General features: G+C 42.2%; 1 protein-coding gene across 1 annotated transcript in view; it reads left to right on the top strand.

Moving 5' to 3' along the window:
• Nucleotides 1–25,587, top strand: part of LOC138753129 (piezo-type mechanosensitive ion channel component 2-like) — a 224,482-nt gene that overhangs the window by 186,626 nt on the left and 12,269 nt on the right. The window contains exons 49-53 of the mRNA XM_069915705.1: nt 603–791; nt 6,917–7,009; nt 11,398–11,570; nt 17,704–17,820; nt 21,790–21,869. Coding sequence (XP_069771806.1) covers nt 603–791; nt 6,917–7,009; nt 11,398–11,570; nt 17,704–17,820; nt 21,790–21,869 — 652 coding nt within the window. The remainder of the gene's footprint in view (nt 1–602; nt 792–6,916; nt 7,010–11,397; nt 11,571–17,703; nt 17,821–21,789; nt 21,870–25,587) is intronic.

The following is a 25,587-nucleotide window of genomic DNA, read 5'->3' as shown; positions in this document are numbered from 1 at the left end:
TAGAACAGAAGGACTTTGTGGTCCAAACCATAGATCTCTGAAGGTTGCCACTCAGGTTGGTAGGGTAGTTAAGAAGGCTTTTGGCATGCTGGGCTTGAGTTCAGGAGCCATGATGCGATTTTTCAACTCTATAAAAATCTGGTTAATGCACTCTTGAAATATTATGTTCACTTTTGGTCGCGTCATTATGGGAAGAATGTGGAAGCTTTGGAGATGGTGCAGACGAGATTTACCAGGATGTTGCCTGGAGAAAGTTCAGGAGAGATGTTGAGGGGATATCTTTTACACAGAGAGTAATGGCTGCCTGGAATGCATTGCCAGGTGGAGGCTAGTAGAACAGGACATTTAAAAGACTCCTAAACAGGTACATGGGTGCGAGTAAAATTGAGGGTTATGGATGTGAGGTAGGGGATTTAGATTGTTTGTGTAGGTGTAAAATATTTAGGTCAGCGCAACATCATGGGCCAAAGGGCCTATACTTTATCATAATGTTCTATGTTCTAAGATTAGCAGTCACTGGAGCATGTTCTTATTTTGATTCTGCAAAGCAATCAGTGCTAATCTCCTTGCACTATCTCACTCCTGCTTGTGTTTCATTGCAGAGATACCCTCAGCCACGAGGCCAGAAGAAAAAGAAGGTGGTAAAATATGGCATGGGTGGTCTCATCGTCTTCCTGTTGATATGCATAGTGTGGTTCCCACTCCTCTTCATGTCCCTCATTAAGTCGGTCGCTGGTGTGACCAATACACCTCTGGATGTTTCTGTTACAATAACTATTGGAGGTTATCAGGTAAAATAATACATGGACTGGAAAAGCTGGGATTGTTCTCCTGAGGGGAAGTAAAGGCTGGGAAATGTTTGCAGAGACGTTCAAATTCACCACGGATCTGCTCAACGTGAATAAAGAGACACTTTTTTTGGTGAATTGGTTGAGAGGCATATGATGCATGTTTGGTCACCTAACCTCAGGAAAAATATCAATAAGATTGAAAGCATGCAGGGAAGGCTTAGCAAGATGTTGCTGGAACTGTGGGAACTGAGTTACAGGGAAAGTTTTAACAGGTTAGGGCATTATTCCATGGAGTGTAGAAGAATGACGGGAGATTTGAGAGAGGTATTTTAAATTATGTAGGATTTAGATAAGGGTAAATGCATGTAGGCATTTTCCACTGAGGTTAGGTGAGATACAAACCAGATGACATGGGGTTAGGGTGAAAGGGGAAACGTTTAGGGGGAACCTCTTCACACAGAAAGTGGTGGAGTGTAGAATGAGCTGAAGTGGTGAACGTGGGTTCAATTTTAACATTTAAGAAAAATTTGGACAGCTACGTGGATGGGAGGTGTATGGAGGCCTGTGGACAGGGTGTAAGCCAGTGGGACGAGGCAGAATAATAGTTTGGCACAGACTAGAAGGACTGAAGGGCCTGTTTTCTATGCTGTAATGTTCTATCGTTCATGGTTCTATGGTTTTAAATGTTAACTTTTGAGAAAAAATGTTATTACACAGTCAATATGTGGGATCCGTTCCCTGAAAGGGCAGTGGAAGTAGATTCAATCAGATGTTACAGAAGAGAATCAGATAGATAGAAAGAAGAAAAGTCCATAGGGAAAGAGCCAGGAAATAGAATCGACTCTGTTCCCTGTGCAAAGGGCTAAATGGCCACCTTTTATGTCATAACAGCTGAATCATCTTCCTCTGACAATTTCTACACCGATATAAATAAATGTGTTCACAGATCATTAAAAAAGGAAGTAAAACGGCAAATGCTTTGTTCATATTTAATAAATGTTCACATGTGACAAGTATATGTTTGTGCCTGTTTTATTATTTCAACTTTGGAATTTAACCCCTTAATCCAAGTACCAATAGAGTACAGTTGGTGCTCTCTAATTTGACTGATATATGAGCAAAGTTCATAAGAAAAGAAGGGAAACAAATAGAAGAGTGATGGGACTGATGGAGATTAAGGACGAAGAGGTGTTTGCTGCCTTACAGTGAATAAAGGTAGATAAATCACCTGGTCCAGATATGATGTTTCATTGGGCCTTGATTAGTGTAGAAATTTCAGGGAACCTGGATGATATACTCAAAATGTCCTTAGCCATGGATGAGGTGGAAGAGGATTAGAGGGTACCTCCCGTTGTTCCATTGATTAAAAAACGGCTCCAAAAATATACCAGGTAATATTTAGCCAGTCAGCTTGACGTCAGTGGTGGGTAAATTGTTGAAGGGAGTTCTGAGAGTCAGGATATATAGGTATTTGGCCAGCCATGGGCTGATTAAGTATGGTCAGCATGGCTTTGTGCATGGTAGGCTGTGTTTAATGAATCATATAGAGTTTTTTGAGAAGGTTACCAGTAAGGTAGAAGAGGGAAAGGCTGTGGATATTGTCTACATGGACTTTAGTAAAGCTTTTGGCAGGTCCCACATGGAAAGTTAGTTCAGAAGGTATTCAAGGAGAGGTTGTAAACTGGATTTGAAATTGGCTGTGTGGGAGAAGACAGAGGGTGGTAGCTTCTCAGGTTGGAGGCCTGTGACTAATGGTGTGCCTCAGGGATCCATATTGGGACCATTGTTGATTGTTGTATATATCAATGATCTGGATGATAATGTGGTGGAATGGATCAGCAGGTTTGCTGACGACACAAAGGTAGGAGACATTGTGAACAGCGAGGAAGATTTTCAAAGCTTGCGGAGGATCTGGACCAGCTAGGAGAATGGGCCAAGAAATGGCAGATGGAGTTTAATGCAGACAAATATGAAGTGATGCATTTTTGAAAGGCAATCCAAGGTTGGAGATAAACAGTTAATGATAAGGCACTGAGGAGTGTGGAGGAGCAGAGGGATCTAGTAATGCAGATACATGGTTCCCTGAAGGTGGCATCACAGATGGACAGGGTTATAAAGAAATCTTTTGGAATCTTAGCCTTTATAAATCAAACTCTTGAATATAGGAGTTGGGATGTTATGTTGAAGTTGTTTAAGACATTGATGAGTCCAAATTTAGAATATTGTGTGCAATTCTGAGCACCTAACTATGGAAAGAATATCAATAAGATTGATAGAGTGCAGAGAAGATTTACTAGGATGTTGCCAGGTCTTCAGGAGTTGAGATATAGGGAAAGATTGGCCAGGTTAGGACTTTATTCCTTGGAACAAATAAGAATGAGGGGAGATTTGATAGAGGTTTACAAGATTTTGAAAGGTATAGACAGAGTGGATGCAAACAGGCTTTTTCCACAGATTGGGGGTGATAAATATGATAGTTTTGAACTGAAGGGGGAGAGGTTTAGGGGGAACATTAGGGGGAAATTCTTCATTCAGAGAGTCACGGGAGTTTGGAATGAGCTACCATCTGATGTGGCGAATGTGGGCTTGATCATGTTTTAAGAATAAATTGGATTGGTACATGGATGGGAAAGGCCTGGAAGGTTATGGAATCGGAGCAGGTAAGTGGGACTTGGGAGATGATGGTTGGCACAGACTAGAGGGACCAAGTGGCCTGTTTCTCTGTGCTGTAGCATTTTATGGTTCTAATGCAGGTGTAACTAGAGCTCTACTCCTTGCATACAAGCCCCTCAGCCCAACTTGTCCTTGCTGACTAAGCTAGCCCCATTTGTCTGAATTTGACCCATGTCCCTTTTGAGGAAGGATGTGCTGGCTTTGGAGACAGTCCAGATTAGGTTCACTAGGTTGATTCCAGAAATGAGGGGGTTGGCCTATGAGGAGAAATTGAGTCGTCTGGGATGATACTTGCTTGAATTTAGAAGAATGAGAAGGAATCTTATAGAAATGTAAAACAATATGAAAGGTATAGATAAGACAGAAGTAGGTAAGTTTTTCCCATTGGTGGGGGAGACTACAACTACGGGGTATAGCCTTAAAATTTAATGTTAGTAGATTTAGGATGAAGATGAGGAGAAACTGCTTTTCCCAGAGGGTAGTAAATCTGTGGAATTCGCTGCCCATTGACACAGTGGAGGCAATCTCCGTGAACATATTTAAGACAAGGATGGATAATTCTTACATAGTAGGAGAATTAAGGGATATGGGGAAAATGCAGTTAGGTGGTGATGAGCCTATCATCAGATCAACCCTGCCAGAGCAGGCTTGATGGCCTACTCCTGCCCCTATTAATGTTCTAATGTAAACCTTTCCAATCCATGTAACTTTAAATTTTATTAAAATAATACAATTATCTATGCTTCTACCACTAACTCTAGCATCTCATTCATGGATCCACCAATTTCTGTGTGGAGAGGGTAACCCTTTGGCCCCTTTTAAATCTTTCACCTCTCACCTTAAATCTATGAGTTATAGTTTTAGTTTCCAATGCAATGGGGAAAAAGTGTATGTCCCTTCACCTCATCTATGCCCCTCTGTAAGATCCTCCCTTAACACTCCAGGGAGAAAAGTTTTGGCCTATCCAGCCCCTCCTTCAATCTCAGCCCTCCAATCCCAATACCATTCTCATGTATCTTTACTGCATTCTTTCCATCTTAACGATATCTTTCCAGTTCACTAATCTCTTTCCCATAGCTGAGTGGCCAGAACTGTGCACAAAATTCCAAGTGCGTGCTCACCAAACTCTGGAGTGAAACACGAAACTCTGCAGATGCAGTGGTAGTAGTTAAAACACAGAAATGCTAGAGGAACTCAGTGGGACTCACAGCATCCATACATTTGTTCAGTGGAAGAGCTCAGGCCTGAAACATTGGTAATGTATCTTTACTTCCTATGGACACTGCGAGACTGGTTTAGTTTGTCCAGCACTTACTGTGTTTTGACTCACCAAACTCTGGCCCAATTGTAATATGACTTCTCTGCCCCTGTACTCAATGCCCTGTCAGATGAAGGCCACCTTCACCCCCTATGTATTTCAAATCTCCTTTTTCACAGAATTGCCATTAGCTTCCAGTCTTCTTCCTGGACAAAGAAGGAAAAGTTAAAGGGAGAAAGTTGGAAGATACCACATTGCCTATTCAGATATCTTCCTGATTGGGGAGACATATTACATTAAGAAGACAAATTCTTATAATGCTAGGACAAACCAGAAGGCTGAGTCAGTTACTTAAAAGTATGGATGAACAGAGGGACCCCAGAGTCCAAATCTATGCATCCCTCAAGGTTGATAGAATAGTTAAGAAGGCCAATGAGATGCTGGGCTTCATTAATAGGGGGATTGAGTTCAGGAGAGAGAGGTCATGTTGCAACTCTATGAATCTCTGGTGAGACCACATTTAGAAGTATTGTGTTTAGTTCTGGTCACCTCATTATAGGAAGGATATGGAAGCTATGGAGAGGGTGAAGAGGAGATTTACCGGGATGTTGCGTCTTATGAGGCAAAGTTAACAGAGCTAGGACTTTTTGGAGCATAGAAAGATGAAAGGAGACTTAATGGAGGTCTATAAGATTATGAGAGCCAGCACCTATTTCCCAGGGCACAAATAGCAAACACCAGAGGGCATGTGCACAAAGTGAAGGGAGCGAAATTTAGGGGAGACATCAAGGGTAAGTTTTTTACACAGAGAGTTGTGGTTGCCTGGATTTTCTTGCCAGGGATGGTGGTGAAGGCTGAAACATTAGGGACATTTAAGAGGCTCTTAGACAGGCACATGGATGGAAACAAAATAGAGGGTTACAGGGAAGGGAGGGTTTAGTACTATCTTTTCAAGGAAGTTATGGGTCGGCACACCATCGAGGGCTGAAGGGCCTGTACTGAGCTGCAGTGTTCTATGTTCTAGTCTTCACTCAGGAAGCTTCAAAATTTCCCTTTTGTTTGACGGGCACAATAGAAGGGTTATGTCACGTGTAAATGTCAACATAGGTTCGTTGCAATACATCAACGCACCGGACAAACTCAGCAGGTCATGCAGCATGGATAGGAAGTAAAGGGTAACCAATGTTTTGGGTCAGGGCCTTTCCTAGGTTCCTGCCTGTTTTTGCTTATACTCGACAAAGGACCCAGGCCTGAAAAGCTGGACTTTACTTCCTATAGATCAGTGGTTTACAAACTGCACCCCCCAACTCAGATTCCACCTTAAGTAATCCCTTTGCCATCGGTGCTCTGTGATTAGTAAGGGATTGCTTAAGGTGGTATGTGAGTGGGAAGGGTAGGTTGAGAATCACTGCTCTAGACCCAATTGTTACCGAAATATGTTGCTTGAGAAAAATTGTCATTGGCCCATTTCCTTTGGAGTTATGAAACCGTGCACATGACGAGTCAATTAGGTCCAATTAAAACAGTGGTTTTCAAACTTTTTCCTCCCACTCACATACCACCTTAAGCAATCCCTTACTAATCACAGAGAATTTATGGCATAGGGATTACTTAGGGGGGCAGTTTGAAAACCACTGCTGTAGATGCTGCCATAACCCACAACCATGCAGCCAGAGAGTACAGCTGGTCACCTTGAACACAGCTCAGGGATATAAATGGACTGCCCACACCCTCATTGAAAAGCCCGCTGTGATTTGCCTCATCATCGGAGTTCTCATAACTGACCTTCTGACGTAAATCTGTTTGGCAACTGCATCTCACAGGCGAATCTCACACTGGAAAGAGGAGACATTTTTGTCTAGGTGTGGGTGGAAATGAAAAGTCCACAGACATGGGTAGGAGGGAGTTGCTGGTACATTGCCGACAAAGGGCTGAGGCCCGAAATGTCGACTGTGTCCTATGGATGGTGCGTGACCCTGCTGAGTTTCTTCAGTACTTTTGTGTATTGCACTCAACCCCAGCATCTGGATTTTCTTTTTTTTTAAAACACCATAGCTCCACTTTTCCTTATGGTCTGTTCCTGACTCTGTATAAATTGCTTACAAACGGTTTTACCTCCTGAAGACACAAAACTATGACTATGTTTCGCTCTGATGCAGTGCATTTGTAATGTAAGTTTCTATTTCTTTTCAAGCCCATCTTTACAATGAGTGCCCAGCAGAACCAGCTCCAAGTTTTCGATCAAACTCAATACAACAGACTTTTAAAGGAATTTCATGATCAATCTGTAAGTAATTACTGAATTGTCCTTGCATAACATTTGTGGAAACCAAAGGGTAGATCTTTCTATCAAGCACATTCTGATGAAAGGACCTGAATCATTAACTGTTTCTCTCTCCACAGGTATTGAGTATTGCCAACATTCTCTGTTTTCATTTCAGATTTCCGGCATCTGTGCTGTTTTGCTTTGTAGTAGATTTTTCTTGCCTGCTAACCCAGCAGAAGGAGTTGCCCACCTCTGTGTCCATCCAGCAATTATCAATCCATTGACACTGAATGAATGAAAATTATACGCGTTGGGCAAAGGTCAGGTGATCCGATGCACCATGATCTAGATTGCTGACTCGTGCCTTGTCCTCTCTCCATGGCTTCTGGATGATGTTTTCTATCTCTCTAAATGACCACTCACTTCACAATCACCTAGTCACATGATGGTCCAAGCATCATGTACGACTCCCAGTTTAATCTAAATTTGAGTCACTGGCTTTGTATTCCCTTCACTATTTGTCATTCTCCCTGATCAGTTTCCAAATTTTGTCTCTGATTTGGACCCCTATCTTTGTCATTTGCCTGAGTTGCTGGGTAAAGTTCAATGAGAATGCCCTCACTTGCTTCCCCTCTCTGATCTCAGCCAGAACTTCATTTTCTTTCCTGGATCCACCTTACATTCTTCGACCTTCCATTCTTGGTAGCATCAGTGATGAGGTTGCAACTCTACATGAGCAGACCACTTCAAGTTTTAATGAAAAACACAAAAGTGCTGGAGAAGCGTCCTTCTGTGAGCAGACTAATAGGACAGAGTGCAATTGAAAAGAGTACAATTACAGAGTGTTGGATTATAATGAAAAAGAAGATTAATTGCACCAAGAAAGTGCAGCATGAGACTACTGCTATGGGGTTCATTCAGGAGCCTAATGACTGTGGAGAAAAAACTGTCTTTAAGCCTGCTGGTGAGAGGAGAGAGAGTGTGTCTGGGAGTGTAGCTGTTGTCCATGGAAGGGAGAGAAGTTTACATTTGACTTTCAGTAACCTTCATGCCAGCGGTATGGTTAGTGTTGAGGTTAACACAATGCTGTTGCAGTGCCGGTGACCTGGGTTCAAATCCAGCACCATCTACGTTCTTTGTGACCTGCGTGGAGTTTTCCCTGGGTGCTCTGGTTTCCTCCCACCCACCAAATTGTACAGGGTCAGTAGGTTAATTGGGCGCAATTGGGTGGCGTGGGTTGCATGGACTGGAATCAGCTTCTACCGTGTTGTAAACAAACAAATAGAAAAATAAATAAATGGAGAATATTTTAGCTCCTCAAATTAGCACTGAAGAATTTTGAAATGGACTGTATATAGTGGCAATGTTTTTCTCAGCAGGAGTTGAAAAGATTGGGTATTCCTCCTGTCATTCAAGCCTCTGAGATGCAATGAGTCAAGTGACATAGAGTTTCTACACCTAATTTGCATATTAATTGCCTTGATTGGGGAAGATATTACAAATGTAGCTGCACCTTTTGTTTCCTTTGTTCTTTAAATAGACTGCTTGCTGACTTTGAGGTGACATTACTTGCTGTGAGCCCAGGCACATGGCCTCGGTGATCTGTTTTCAGCTTATTGGCTGGCCGTGTTTTAAATATAGATCCCCAAAGTCAATTTGTTTGGAGGAAAAGGAAGCCAGGTGAGGAAGGACCAGATGAGGCATTCCATCTTCTCTTGCCAGAACCAGATGGGATGCAAAAGTCTGCAGAAGATGGCAAACATAGCCAGGTACATCACAGGCTCTGACCTTCCATCCATTGCAGACATCCACGTGAGATGCTGCCACAAGAAGGACCCCCATCACCCTGGTCAAAACATCTTCTCGCTGCTCCTTTCAGGTAGAAGGTACAGATGCCTGAAAACCAGTACCTCCAGGTTGAAGAACAGTTTCTTTCCAACAGCGATCAGACTCTTGAACTTCTCGTTAGTTGACTACTCATGGACTGTACTGACAGCACGACAGGATTGTTCACACTGATACAAGTCACAAGGTCCGCACTTGAATTACTGTGAATATTTCTGATCTATCTGACGAATTGTTTCTTTTAATTACATTCAATTAGCTTACTGTTATCATTTTTCTTTACAACTTTGTAGTAGCCTAAACCCGTGCCGCTCGATTTCACCCAATTGACCTACGTTTTGAATGGTGGGATCAAACCGGAACCCCCGGGTGAAATCCAATGAGACATGGGGAGAATGTACAAACACTTTGCAGACAATGCCGGATTTGAACCCAGTGCTCCCTGTAAAGAGTTTGTACGTTCTCCCGCTGCGTGCATGGGCTTTCTCCAAAATGTACGGGGTTGTAGGTTATTTTGGGGTTACTGGGCAGCACAGGTTTAAATGGCCAGAATCAACTTCCACCGTATTGTTTATTAAAAAGTAAGAATTTTTTGCATATTGTGTATGACAATTAATTCATTATCACCGACAGTGAAAGATAACCAATCTGTTGAAGTGTTGGTGATGCGGGTATTTTCAGGGATGGTGGAGTCACAGGATTGTGTATAGCTTCACTTCCCTGAACATCTGTTGTCCTGGAATGTTTGTACCTAGTCTGCAATGAAAGATGAGATGCTGGAATGATCAGGAATCTGCATTACCTTTTCCGATTTAAATTAGCACCAGATCTGGTATCTACTGGTGTGGTACCACAGAGTACAAATGCTGCACACTGTGTTGTGCCAGAAAGACACTGTGGTCTTGTACTTGCACTGGGATAATAGCAACTGTAATAAATAATGATCCTGAAATTTCCCTCTACCAGTTTTTGCAAGCGCCATGCGGTGCTAACCTAACAGATGACATCATTGAGTACCTTGTTACGAGCCCAGAGGACCCCAAAACCAAGCAGCAATAGATATTCACCAAAACAAATGGTTACTTAAACAAAAGTTGCTTTTAATTATCTTTAAACATGAAACAGAATCACATTTTAACTTATCACTATTAACTTAACTAACCCAACTTAACCCCCTTCTAATTGTAAGTGTACATGTATGTAATGTATGTGTAAGTTCAGAAATGTTCTTTGATTCACAGTCCAATATCACTTCTCATTCCTCCGTTTACTGGTTGCAGGCAATTTTTATACTGTGCACAGAATTTAACATGTATAAAGTTCACCAGGCCTTGGTGCTTGAAAGGTAAATGGTAATAACTCAGGAAGGTTCTTGTCAGTTTTCAGAGAGAGATTTGTTGTTCACTGGACACCCACAATGGATTCCTTTTAATTAGCCACTTCAGTGTCTTGCCGAAGAAACTTGTCCCATCAGGGTTTTCCAGATGATAGCCTCCTTCTTTCAGGTCACTACAGAGTTCCTTTTTGTTTCCCTTATTTCAAGTGAAACATTAGGCAGCCAGTTCTCTCCTCTTGCATGAACCATAAGGGCTTTGACCAGGCTGAACTAAGCACTCACAACCCATCTTCCAAATGGGGTTTTCCACAAGCTTTCCAGCTTGTCCTGTTCCAGTCCCAGCTCCTGCTGCTGACTGTAACACTTCAGAACTGAATTCTCTCTCTCTCTCACTCACTCACTCACTCAGAGAAAAGCCTGTTTTTCTCTCTCTGCTTACAAAACCACAAGACCCTCAAGTTCCACTCCAGACAGCTAGCGGCTCCAATGAGTTCTTTCATCTTTTGCCTTTCTGTAAACAACAATCCATTAGTGAAGTCTCTTGGGCACTCTCCAAAGTTTTTGCAAAGGCTCTTGAAGCCGGCCTGTCTAGCATGAACAGAGCTCCAGTATTTTAAATGAGATCTGTTTTGAAATGTTTGTATGTGACCTAAACTAAAAAAATGCCTGCCCCAATTTATCTCCCAAAAACATATCACAGCCTCAAATTACAAGCTTTCTCAATGCCTAACCTGTAGTGTCTAACGATGATCACAGAGGAGTTCAAAACTGTTTGTCAACAGCCTCAGTCTCTCTCTCTCTTCCATAATTTGATCTTCCGCGTCCCATCACCTCATTACAGGGTGGCATGTAACATAACAGTTAGCACAATGCTGTTTCAGCGCCAGCCACTAGGGTTCCCGTGTCTGCATCAGTTCCTCCAACCATTCAAAACATACTGGGGATGTGGGTTAATAGGGTGGCATGGGCCAAAGAGACCTTTTAGCATGCTTTATGTCTAAATATTGTTAAACAGCTGAATCTTGCAACCGTGTCTTTAAATTTGCCTTGTACACCCAGCCACCGTCCTTGAGCTCACACCTGGACTTGTGAATATAGACGAGAACCTTTGAGAGAGATTCAGATTAATCTTAAAACAGTGCAAGTTAAATTCAAACTGGGAATGGAGTTCCTTGAGGTGAAATTCTCACAACACTGATGGGCTAAAAAAAATTCTCTGTTTCCAAAGGGTGCACTGCAGTTCCTGGAGGCCTACATGAAAGAAGACATTGTGGTTGCAAAACTTGAAGGAAATTCGAATTCCCTTTGGACCATCAGTCCTCCAAGTCGATCTAAGATGATCGAAGGATTGAATGATAACACCTCGTCAGTCTCTATTGTAGTTGCTTGGTCTATTCAAAGGTAAAGTGGATGTTAATGGTTGACAATTCACACTGTTAATCTCCATGTTTGTCAGTTCCCGCCATGAAAGCGCCCTGTAAAATCACAGCCCTACAATCATAGTCACACCATGCAGAAATGTCCCTTTGGCCCAACACGTCCATGACAACCCAGCTGGCATTCTGGACTAGTCCCATTTCCCTGCATTTGGTCCACATCCTTCTAAGCCCTTCCTCTCCATAAATCTGTCCAAATCACCTGAGCCTAGAACTCAGGCAATTTCAGAATCCCAAGTCATAAACACATTACTTGAATATATTTAGAAATAAAATCACAAAAACAATGTTGTCTACAATAGTAATTTGTCTAACATGTTGTTGAAGGCATCAAGACAACGTAAGATGATGTAATCAAGCTTAAAAAGAAGGAAATTAGGAGAGCCCAAAGGGAGCATGAAAAATTCTTGTGAGGTTAGATTAAGGATAACCCCAAGATGCTCTGTGCATATGTAGAAAGAAAGATGACGAAAGTGAAGGTAGGGCAACTAAAAGATAAAAGAGGCAATGTTCCTAGAAGTGGAGGAGGTTAGGGAGGTCATGAATGAATACTTTGTGTCAGTATTTACAAGAGAAAAGGACCTTGATCAGGATGAAGTCCAAATAGAGCAAGTCTATGAGTTAGAAAATGTGGTGATTATGGAAGAGGAAGTGTTAGATCTTCTAAATACCATCAAGATTGATAAGTCCCCAGGGCCGGATGAAATATACCCTTGGTTGCTGTGGGAGGTAAGAGAAGAAATTGCGGGAGCATAAGCTATGGTTTTTTGAATCCTCTTTGACTATGGAGGAGGTGCCAGAGGATTGGAAAATGGCAAATGTAGTCCATTTATTTTAAAGAAAAGGTAATAAGGAGATTCCTTGGAATTATAGTCCAGTGAGTCTCACGTCAGTGGTGTGTAAACTATTGGAAAGGATTCTTAAGGATAGAATCTACCAGCATTTGGAGAGGTATAATTGAGACAAGAATAGTCAGCTTGGCTTTGTAAAGGGAAGGTTATACCTCACAAACCTATTTGAATTCTTTGAGGAAGTGACGAAAGAAATTGATGAGGGTAGGGCAGTAGATGTGGTCTACGGATTTCAGAAAGACGGTTGATAAGGTCCCCCATGAGAGACTCATCTGGATAGTCAAGAGGCATGGGATCAGTGGAACCTTGGCTGTCTGAATAAAAAAATTGCCTTGCAGGAAGAAGACAGAGGGTAGTGGTGGAAAGGAGATACTCTGCATTGACTAGTAGAGGGCCACGGGGATCAGTTCTTGGTCCCTTGCTCTTTGTGATTTTTATAAATGATCTGCATGATGACACAGAAGATTGGGTAAGTTTGCAGGATGACACGAAGATTGGAGGAATTGTAGATGGAGCTGAAGGTTGTCAGAGGTTGCAAGAGACAGGATGCAGTGTTGAACAGAAAAATGCCAAATGGAGTTCAACCCGGACAAGTGTGAGATGATGCATTTTGGCAGGACAAATTGAAAAGCTGAGTACAGGGTTAACGGTTGGTTAATTAAGAGCGTGGATGAACAGACTGATCTTGGATTCCATATAACCGTTTACAGCACAGAAACAGGCCATATTGGCCCTTCGAGTCCACGCCAGTTCACTTGAACAACTCCACTAGTTTCCTCCCTCCCACTCTGTGCCCATAACCCTCCATTCCCCTCATATCCATGTACACATCCAACCTTCTCTTGAATGACAGAAAGGACCCTGCTGCAACTATCTCCTCTGGAAGATCATTCCACTCAGCCACCACTCTCTGAGTGAAGAAGCACCCTCTAACATTTCTCCTAAAGTTTTGCCCCCTACCCTTAATTCATGGCCTCTTGTTCCAACCTCCCCTGCCCTCAGGGGAAAGAGTCTACTCACGTCTAGTCTATCTATTCCCTTCATAATTTTAAATACCTCTATCAAATCCCCTCCCATCCGTCTGCATTCCAATTAATAAAGTCCCAGCCTCCTTAATCTTTCTCCGTACTCTAGATGCTGTAAGCCAGGCAACATCTTTGTAAATCTTCTCTGCACCCTCTCCACCTTATCTATATCATTTCTATTATTTGGAGACCAGAACTGAGTACAGTTCTCCAAACCTGGCCTCACCAATGCCTTAAATAGTCACAGCATCACCTCCCAGCTCCTATACTCTATTCTATGATTTATGAAGGCCAGCATACCATATGCCTTCTTAACTACCCTGTCTACATGGGAATCCACCTTCAGTGAAGTCTGTACCATAACTCCAAGATCCCTCTGTTCCTCTGCATACCTCAATGCCCTCCCCTTAACTGCATATGTCCTTTTTTGGTTAATTTTTTCCAAATTGCAGCACCTCGCACTTGTTTACCTTGAATTCCATCTGCCATCTCTCAGCCCACTTTTCCAAACAAACCAAATCCTTCTGTAATCCAAGAAAACCTTCCTCACTATCCACCACTCCCCCTATTTTTTGTATCGTCTGCATATTTGCTTACCCACTTCTCCGAAACATTAATATAAATGATAAACCACAGGGGACCCAGCACCAATCCCTGAGGCACACCGTTCATCACAAGCTTCCTTCCTGACAGACATTTGTCCACCATGACTCTCTGGTGTCTATCTTCCAGCCACCTCTGAACCCATCTCACTACCTTTCTATCAATCCCTGGTAACTGAACCTTCCTTACTAAGCTTACATGTGGAACCTTACAAAAGCCTTACTAAAACTCAAATAGATCACATCAACTGCCCTACCTTCATCCACTTTTCTTGTCACCTCTCAAAAAACTCAACAAGATTGGTCAAACATGACTTTTCCTTCACAAGCCCATGCTGGGTGCTCCTAATCAATCCCTGCCTATCCAGATATTCATACATACTATCTCTAAGAATATCCTCCATAACTTTCCCCACAACCGAAGTCATACTTACTGGCCGATAATTACATGGCCTGCACCTTGTGTCTTTTTTAAATAACTGAACTACATTTTCAACCCTCCAATCCTACGGCACCACACCCTCCTCCAGTGATCATTGAAAAATCACTGTTGGAGCCCCCGCTATTTTCTCCCTGACCTCCTTTAACATCCTGGGAAAATTCTCATCAGGACCAGGAGACTTATCCATCTTTATTGACCCTAGAAGCTCCAAAGCCCTCTCTTTACTAATCCCTATCCTTTCCATAACTAAGCCATTTGCCTCATTTATCTCACAGAGTCCAATGTCCCTTTTCCTTGTGAATACAGATGAGAAAAAAATCATTCAATATCTCTCCTGTTTCATACAGTTCCTCACATAGTTCACCGTTCCCATTTTCCAGTGGACCTACATCCATACATCCCTTAAGGTAGTTGCTCAGGTTGATAGGATAATTTAAAAAACCTATGGGATTCTGGTTGTGATAGTAGAGATTCTATCACCAATGTGTCTATGTACAGATTATAGTATAGGATTACTGTGATTGGCTGAGAGTGTAGCCACACCTACTGGCAGGTCTTAAAGGATTTCTCCTAGCCAGACCAGGTCATTCTGGACTGGTCTACCTACTTGTGATATGCTCCAGTCTTTTAGTTAATAAAAGCCTTGGTTTGGATCAACAAACGTGCTCTACACTGGGCTTCATTAATAGGGGGTTTTGGTATGAGTAGAGAAGTCAGGTTGCAGCTTTATAAGTCTCTGGTGACACCACATTTGGAGTATTGTGTCCAGTTCTGTTCGCCTCATTATAGAAAAGATGTAGAGGCTATGGAAAGGGTGCAGAGGAGATTTACCAGGATGTTGCCTGGATGGAAGGGAATGTCTTATGGGGCAAGGTTGGCAAAGCTGGGACTTTTCTCTTTGGAGCAAAGAAGGATAAGTGGGGATTTTATTGAGGTCTACAACATTATAGAAGGCATAGATAGATTGGACAGCCAATTTCTGTTTCCTAGGGTGGGAATAACAACCATGTATATAATTAAGGGAGGGAAGTATAAGGGAGACATCAGGGGTACTTTTTTTTTTTACACAGAAAGTTTTTGAGGCCTGGAATGCCTTGCCAGGAGTGGTGGTAGAGGCTGAAACGTTAGGGGCCTTTAAAAGACTATTAGATAGGCACATGGATGAAAGGAGGGGGGTTAAAGAGTAGGGAGAGTTTAACATTTTTATACGGTTCAGCACAACATGGAGGGCCGAAGGGCCTGTACAGTGCTGTAATATTTTAATGTTTAATTTACTGTAAGCACTTCACCTTTTAGGTAAAGTTTTAGCTTCAGCTTACCTTGTGTCAATTTCATGTTCCAGCTGAATGCATTTAATTGATCTGCATATATAAGAAATGCATCAATTTTCCCATCCATTCATCATGCAAGGAAGTAGGAATATTGCATGATGCAAGTTCAGATACAAAGAAGGTTAGATAAATTTAAAGCACTCACTGAAAAAGAGGGTGAAAGGGGAACATCAGAGGGAACATCTTTACCCAGAGGGTAGTGAGAGTGTGGAACGAGTCACCAGCAGAGATGGTGGATTTTAGGTTCAATTTTGACATTCAAGAGAAGATTGGATGTATACATTGATAGGAGGGCATAGAAGGCAATGGTCCAGATGCAGGTCAATGGGACTAGGTAGAATAATAATTTGGCATGGTCTAGATGGGCTGAAGGGCCTTTTTTTTCTCTGATGTAGGATTGGATGCCTGTTTTACACCTGGCCTGTATTTACTTCTTAATGAGTTCATCATGAAAGATTCCTCCATGCTCATAAAACCTGCAGAAAGCACTAACAATATCCAGGAGAGGAGGAAACGGAAATCCACATCAGTCATGGGCAGCTCATTAGACCCACTTCCGAGAGTTCTGGCTGTGGGCCAGAAGCCACAGGTACATTCCTGAAAGTGCAGCTTTTTCCTCCCAGTGGTGGTGACTTAATCTTGGACGTTGTCTTGGTGGGTTTTTCATTCTCTCTTTGATCATGTGGATTTCCTCTGGATGCTCCAGTGTCCACCCCTCCTCCTCAAAGACATGGTTAATTGGATACATTGGGATTTTCCTCGGTTGAGAAATCTCGAACTAAGAGTCCAGACTCACTATTAGCGGTGGCCATTTAGGACAGAGGTGAGAACAGATTTCTTCACCCAAAACGTCCTGAATCTTTGAAATTCTCCTTCCAAAGATGAAGCTCTTTCAATACAAAGATCGATAAAGTGAAGCTGATACAGTAACATAGGACAGAGATAAAAGATTGGCCTTGATCTATTCAATATCCTGCATATGTTCTATTTTGCACGTGATGTCACATCTGCTGGACATCATGATTGATGGTTCTTTGCATCCACCTATTAACTCCTTCTGTATAGCTTTGTGAAACATTTTTAAGCTCCCGTAAGAAAAATTCACCATCTGAACCTATGCCGGGAAAATCTTGGACAACTTATACTGCTCAGATCGTACATTATCAACATCTGAAAGATGAGAGGTGACTTTATATAGGTCTAGAAGATTATGAGAGGCATAGAGAAGGTAGACAGTCATTGCCTTTTTTCCATGGCAGGAGGAGCAAACACCTGAGGACATCTGTACAAAGTGAAGGGAGGGAAGTTTAGGGGAGATATCGGGCGTAAATTTTTAACAAAGAGAGTTGTGGGTTCCTGGAATGCCTTGCCAGGGGTGATGGATGAGGCTGGTACAAAAGGGGAATTTAAGAGATTCACAGGTGGCATTTTTAGCCTAGCGGTTAGTGCAATGTTGTTACAGTGGGAGTGACCCAGGTTCGAATCTGGTGCTGTCTGTAAGGTGTTTGTACATTCTCCCCTTGTCTGCATGGGTTTCCTCCCACCGTTCATAAAGGTACTAGGGTTGTAGGTCAATTGGGTGACATGGACTTGAAGGCCGAAAGGGCCTGTTACCATGCTGTGTGTCTAAAATTTTTAAAAAGGATCATGTACGTTATCGCAAATATTGCAGATGATACAAGGATAGAGGTGTTAGCAATAAACATAGAAAAATGTTTAAGAAAAATAGAGAATTATATGGGAGGGAGGGTTTAGTTTTTAGGAAAGTATATGAAGGTTGGCACAACATTGTGGGCTGAATGGCCTGGACTGTGCTGTAATGTTCCATCTATGCTTTCTGTTTGCAGGAATGTCACTCTTGGTGGAAAATCAGAGATTGCTTCAAATAAATTATCGTTTCCCGTTCCACGAAAGACCAAAACTGAGCTAGCTGCATTAATGGAAGGAAAAGAAGTCAAACCTGTGTAAGTTAAATCACTTTAGTTTGTTACTACTTCATCATATATCAGGATTGGTGTCTTTTTCTTAAGTGTAAAATGGAAAAGTTGAACTCTCATTAATGACAATTGTATTTTTGTTGTGCGGTACTGACGTTTGAGCTTTTGGCTAATTCAGTATCTGTGATGTTTTACAAAATTTGCCCTTCAACTCTGCTCTGGCTTTCATTATCATGGAAGATCTAACTGTGGCTCCAGTATCATTTTCCCGCTCTCATCTCATGCCTTTTGATTCCATTGGAGTTTAAATATGTGTCATTTTCCACATGGACTTCCGTAGTTTTCTGTATAATTACAAAATTATCATGAAATTCTGAGAAGAAATCTGTCCTAATCTCCATCTTAATGGAGATTCCCTATTCTGACGCCGTCGTCTCTATAACCACATCTTCTCAATACCCACCCTGTCAGACTACCCACCCGAAAAAGAACCATATATTTAAATAAGATCCGCTCAAAAGAAATAGGATCAGGAGTCAGCCGTCTGGCTGGTCGAGCCTGTTCTGTCATTCAATAACATCGCGACTGATCTGGCCGTGGACTCGGTTCCACCTACTTGCCTTTTCTCCATTATCCTTGATTTATCCACCTATCTCACTCAGTCTGAAATATATCTAATGAGGTAACTGCCACTGCTTCCTTGGGTAGAGGAAGAATTCCAGAGATTCACTACTCTCTGGGAAAAGCCGTTCCTCCTCACCTCTGACCTAAGTCTACTCACCAAGTCTTGAGGCTATATCCCTTACTTCTCTCGCTCTCTTCTAGTCTAAGGAGCATTTCCCAATCTATTCAACCTTATCTCAACTACTTTGATTTAGGACTCAACCAGTGAACCTTTCCTCCAATACACATGTATTATTCCTTAACTATGGGGACCAAAGCTGTATGCAATGCTCTAGGTACTGTCTCACCTAGACATTGGGAGAACATTCAAACTCCTTACAGGCAGTGTGGGATTCGAACCCCTGTCCCGATCATGGGTGCTGTAAAGGTGTTGTGCTAACCGCTATGCCAACTGTGCCACTAACTTCATACCCCTTGCAAGAAAGGCCATCATTTTGTCATCTTACTCAAGAACCCGCTATGCCGTCCACATAATCTCCTGTGTTTCATGTGCCCAGAAACTCTTTGTGCTGCGACATCTTGCTGTTTCATTTCATTGAAATAATAATTTGATTTCTCATTCTTCCTTCCCCCTCATTATGTCATGGAATTGGGCCATTTGGCTGATTATGTCCACACCCGCCTGTATTAATCCCATCCTCCAATTTCTTTCTCTCTCATTTCGCTGATACATATCCCTTTGTGTCATCTTGCCAGCAACTTTCTGATAAAGGGTTGCAATCCCAAATCATTTTTGGTTTCTCTCTCCACAGGTGCTGCCTGATCTAATGAGATTTTCAAACATTTTTCTATGTTTATTGCTAACACCTTTATCCTTGTAACATCTGCAATATTTGCGATAACGTACATGATCCTTTTTTAAAATTTTAGACACACAGCATGGTAACAGGCCCTTTCAGCCTATAGGTCCCTGTCACCTAATTGCACCGAATTGACCTACAACCCTAGTACCTTTTTGAACGGTGGGAGGAAACCCTTGCAGACAAGGGGAGAATGTACAAACACCTTACAGACAGCACCAGATTCGAACCTGGGTCACTGCCACTGTAACAACATTGGACTAACTGCTAGGCTAAAAATGCCACCTGTGCAATTGCATTTAGATTTGATTTCATTTTTCTAAAAGCTAGGGAATGTAGGTCTCTCTTTACTTTGAAGTCAGTTAAGTGAACGACCTGCCCATTTCCTTTAGCAAACTCACCCTTCTCTGGTTAAGGATATCACAGGAAGGAAGGAAGATCAGATATATCCAAAGACATTGGGGAGGAAATCAGAGGTGCCCTGGTTGAGATATTTAAGTCGTCATTAAGTACAGGTGAGGTTGAAGGCAGGAGGGTGGCAAATATTGTGCCTCTATTCAAAAAGGGCTGCAGGAAAAAGCCAGGGAACTACAGGTCAGTGAGTCTAACATCTATGGTTGGTGAGTTACTAGAGAATATTCTGAGGGAGAAGATACACGTGAACTTGGATGGATAAGAGCTGATTAACGATAGTCAGCATGATTTTGTAAGTGGGAAGTCAGGTCTCACAAATCGGATTGAGTTTTTTGATGTGACCAAGAAGATTGACAAAAGCAAATATATCAATTATACATGTGGATTTCAACAAGGCATTCGATCAGGTTCCACACAGCAGGGCTGCTCCAGAAGTTTAGATCACATTGGAAGGTGAGAGAGGTGAATGGAGAGAAAATTTACTTCATGGAAGAAAGCAGAAGGAGATGGTGCAAGATTGTTTGCAGACAGGAGGCCTGTGGTGCATCACAGGGTTCGAGGCTGGGCCCATCGCTGTTTGTCAGCTATATCAGTGATTTAAATGAAAACATTCAGAGGGTGATGAGCAAGTTTGTGAATGACATGAAGTGTCTGTAGACAGTGAAGACAGTTGCCAAAGATTGCAGCAAGATCTTGATCGGTGAGCAGGTGGGAAGAGGAATGATTGATGGAACTTAATGCTGAGCTTTGGGAGATCTAACAAGGGGAGTGAATAGGGAGCGTTGTGAAGCAGAGGGATCCAGATGTACAATTACATAGTACCGTGACAGTGGTGTCACAGGTAAATAGGGTGGTCAAAAAGGCTTTTGAAATATTGACCTTCATCACTTAGAGTACTGAGTATCAAAACTGGAAGGTCATGTTGCAGTTGTATAGGTTATTGGTGAGGCCCCATTTGGAGCGTTGCGTTCAGTTTTGGTAATTGTGCTGCAGGAAAGATGTTGTCGAGCTGGAGGGCAAGCAAAGAAGATCTACAGGGAGGGTGCCAGACTCAGAGGTCTGAGAGGTTGAACAGGTATGGGCTTTATCCCTTGGAGGGCAGAAGGATGAGGGGTGATCTCATAAAGAAATATTTTTAGCATGTTAGCCTTCGTAATCCAAAGTATTGAGTACTGGAATAGGAATGTCATGGTGAAGTCAGATTTGGAGAATTGTGCACAGTTTTGGTCACCTAACTACAAGATATCAATAAGATTGAAAGAGTGCAGAGAAAATATACATGAATGTTGATGAGGCTTGAAGAGCTGAGTTAAAGGGAAAGGTTAAGTAGGTTTTGATTTTAATCTCTGGTGCATCAGAGGTTTGATAGAGGTATACAAAATGATGAGGGGTAGAGATAGGGTAAATATAAGCAGGCTTTTTCCACTGAAAACTTTAAAGGGAACGTTGGGGAACCTCTTCACAGAGAGGGTGGAATGAGCTGCCAGCGGAAGTGGTGAATATGGGTTTGATTTCAATATTTAAGAGAAATTTGGATCGCTATATGCATGGGATGGGTATGGAGGGTTAGCGTCTGGGTGCAGGTCAATGGAACGAGGCAGAATGGAACAGCCCAGACTAGATGGGCAGTGTTCCCCTGATCTTCAGTCGTCAGTACACGCAAAAATCTTACGTTGTGCAAATTTTTCTCCTGTGACAAAACTATGTGCGTCCTGAATGCTTCTGCAAATGTAAACTTGAAATTGTTTCAGGATAATCTTGGCATGGCCTAGATCTCCTGGCTAATAAAACTACGTTGGCATATTTTAATAGAATACAAGTATGATTGACTACTGGTTTAATGACTAACTAATTCACAGAAACAGCTAAGAGAATAATTATTAATGACTACATTATTTTAGGTAACTAATGCCTTGTGCGCACATTAATTTCCTTTGTGCGCGGGCTGCAAAACGAGTGAGCGCATGCGTGCACAAGCACAGCTTGGAGGGAACTGTTCTGAAGGGCCTGTTTCTGTGCTACAGTGTTCTATGGTTCTAAGCATCTTTTTCTTATACTTAGACATGATTATATTGTGATAAAATATGTTATTTTTCAGAAAAATTTTAAATATATTTCCAAATTATGTCAGAGCTCCGAGCGATTCTGACACAAAGCCTGTGAAACAGTTTTACACAAGTAAGTATACCTCATTAAAAAGTTTATGCTTTATGTGCATGAATATTTAACAATAAGTGAGTAACTGTGAAAGCAAAATTTAGTGAAGTTATGATCAGATATTTCCTCGAGGTTGTATTCATATCTTTATGACCTCTTTCGAGGCATAGCTCCCACTTTATTTAGTCAGCTATTGACACGTCCCTTAAATTTGTGGTGCCAATTGTTCAAACCATCCATCTTGAGCGTAAGAAAGAGCGGGGACGGTGCTATCACAACCTCTGAACCTGTTGCACATTTATCAAATTCACAGGTGATCTTCCACCTCCACACAATTTTCCTGCACTGTACCCTGAACGTCGGTGAAATGGGCAACATTCAAGGGGTCCGCAGCGGATCTGAATGGTTGTGCCCCAGGGGTCACCGACTTTTTTTTTAAAATGCCTGGACGAGTGTTTTCCTACCAGGACTATCTGGATGCATCCAATTCAAAAGCCTTGAATGAACCAGGTTCCATAAGCTATAGTGTTTAAATCAGGATATTCAGAGGTGGACAGAATCAGAATTAGAATCAGAATTTATCATCATGAACGAGCCATGAAAATCGTTGTTTTGTGGCAGCTTCACAGTGCAAACATTCATTTAAACCACTTTATAAAAGTAAATTAAAAATAGTGCACAAAACGCGACTTTCTGCTCCTGTACCTTTTTCGTGAGGGTAGCAGAGTGAAGAGGGTATGGCCTGGGTGGTGAGGGTCCTTAAGGACAGAGGCTGTGTCTTGTAGATGTACGCGATGGAGAGAAGTCTGATGCCCATGATGACGCAGGCCAAGTTAACAACATTCTGGAGTATTTTTCTTGTACTGAGCATTGGCAACTCCATACCAGACAGTGATGCAACCAGCCCAAATGCTATCCACGATACACCTGTAGAACTCTTCAAGAGTGTTCAGTGACCAGTACAACTTGTGGAAGGCTATCTTCAGCCAGGATAAAATCCCAGACCAAGTTAGAATCTCAAACAGATGCCCAACACCTGTGCCAGGCTTTGCATTCCATTAGATCCTATAACTTAAAGGCAGTACCATCATAGAACCATAGAATGCCACAACACAGAAAACAGGCCATTCAGCCATTCTAGTCTGTGCTAACCAACATTCCGCAAGTCCCATTGACCTGCTCCCATTCCATAAATATCCAGACCTCTCCTATCCATGTATTTATCCAATCTATTCTTAAAATTTAAGATCATGCCCACATCAGATGGCATATTCCGACCACTGATTGAAGAAGTTTCCCCTAATGTTCTCCCTAAACCTTTCCCCTTTCAGCTTAAAACTATGACTTCTTGAATTTATCTGCTACAATCTGTGGAAAAAGCTTACCCGCTTCCATTCTGTCTAAACCTTTCATAATCTTGAAAATCTCTATCAAATCTCCCTAAACAACATTCTCCACCCTCCCCATATCAGCCCTTTTAGTAACCTCCTCAAAAAACTCTGTAAGTTTGGTTAGAGATGATCTACCACATACAAAACAATGCTGACGACTCTGAATCAATCCATGACTTTCCAAATAGTTCTATATACCATCTCTAAGAACGCTTTCCATTAATTTACCCACCACTGATGTCAGACATGCAGGCCTATAATTACCCAGTCTACTTTTGGATCCTTTTTTGAACAGAGGAACATGAGTGACCTTCCATTTCTCCGGCATTTCCCCCCTGGCCAGTGACATTTTAAATATTTCTGTCAACGCCCCCACTAACATCCCTCAAGGTCCGAGGGAATATTTTGTCAGGACCTGGAGATTTATCCCCCTTGATTTTTTACAATATAGCCAACACTACCTCCTCATTAATCCTTATATTATCCATGAGCTCCCTAGCATATTTCTTCACTTCATCTGGCTCAATATTCTTTTCCTTAGTGAATACTGAAGAAGAAAAAAAACAACATCCCAACTCCTCTACTTAATATTTTGATTTATGAAGGCCAAGATGCCAAAAGCTTTCTTTGCAATCCTGTCTACCTATGATGCCACGTTCAGAAAATTTTGTATCTATTATTCCCAGATCCCTTTGTTCTCTGCACTCCTCAGTGCCCTAACATTTACTGTGTATGTCCTACCTTGGTTTTCCCTTCCAAAATGCAACATCTCACATGTGTCTACATTAAACCCCATCTGCCATTTTTTGGTCCATTCTTCCAGTTGGTCGAAATCCCTCTACAAGCTTTGAAAATCTTCTTCGCTGTTCATAATGCCTCCTATCAAACTTGCTGATCCAATTTACCACATTATCATCCAGATCATTGATTATAGACAACAAGCAATAATGGTCCCAACCCAGATCCCTGAGGCACACCACTAGTCACAGGCCTCCAGTCTGAGAAGCAACTATCTACTACCACTCTCTTATTTTCTCCACACAGCAATTTCAAATCCAGTTTATAATCTCTCCATGGACACACAGTGTCTTAACCTTCTGAACTAATCTCCCATGTGGGACCTTGTCGAAAGCCTTACTAAAGTCCATATAGACAATATCCACAGCCTTTCCCTCATCTGCCTTTTTGGTAACATCCTCAGAAAATCTCTACAAGATTCATTAAACATGACCAACCACATACAAAGCCATGCTGACTGACCTTAATCAGTCCATGGCTGTCCAAATACCTACATATCCTGTCTCTCAGAACTCCTTCCAATAATCCACCTACTACTTACATGAAGCTCACCAGCCTATAATCAATTGCAATGCATCTCTTCCGGAGGATCCTTCTACATTCTCTTTGAAAGGGAAAAAAAGGAAGAACACTCATGAACCCTCGCATTCCCCAGTGAATCCTCAGAAAGTGTCTGGCCCAGGCAGTGTACCTTGCTGTATCCTTAAAACCTGAGTGAACCAACTGGCTGGAGTTTGTGCAGACATGTTCAACCTCTCAGTACAATGGTCAGAGGTCTCCACCTGCTTTGTCAGGCCATCCATCATTCCCATACCCAAGAAGAGTCAGGTGACATGCCTTAATGACTATCGGCCATTGACCATGATGTCTACTCCGATGAAGTGCTTCAGGAGGTTGGTTCTGTAGCAGATTAACAATGTCTCGGGAAGGATCCACTTCAACTCACCTTTTGCCATAACAGATCATCTTGCTGCTCCTCCACTCTGTGTTAGATCACCTAGACCACAAGAACCTACATCGGGTTTTAGTTCATTGATTACAGCTCAACATTCAACACCATTGTAAGAGCAAAACTCATGACTAAGCTAAAGGACGTGGACCATTTCTCCCCGCAACTAGATCTTTGACTTCATCGGCAGACATCAATTAGTGCAGATCAGCGATATCATCTCCTCCGCATGGGGGCATCTCAAAGCTGTGTGATTAGTCCCCGGCTCTACTCCCTGTACACCCACGACTGGGTTGACAGGTTTGGCTCCAACTCATTTTACAAATTCAGTGATGACACCATTGTTGTTGGCTGAATAACTAGAAATGATATCAGAATATAGAATGGAGATTGAGAATCTTGCGCTCAACCATCTTGCACTCAACGTCACCAAAACCAAGGAGCTTATTGTTGAATTTCGGAAGGAGAGACCAAGACACCATGCCCTTGTCTGCATTGATGGGATGGAGGGGGAGTGGGTGAGAATGAGGGAGTCCATATTTTCAGAAGACCTGTCCTGGTGCCAACACACGGATGCAATCCTGAAGAAGGCACACCATTG

This window comes from Narcine bancroftii, chromosome 2, assembly GCF_036971445.1.
Source record: "Narcine bancroftii isolate sNarBan1 chromosome 2, sNarBan1.hap1, whole genome shotgun sequence".
NCBI classification, from domain to species: Eukaryota; Metazoa; Chordata; class Chondrichthyes; order Torpediniformes; family Narcinidae; genus Narcine; species Narcine bancroftii.
Note: the sequence above shows the minus strand (reverse complement) of the source record. Positions and strands in the feature narration are given on the sequence as shown.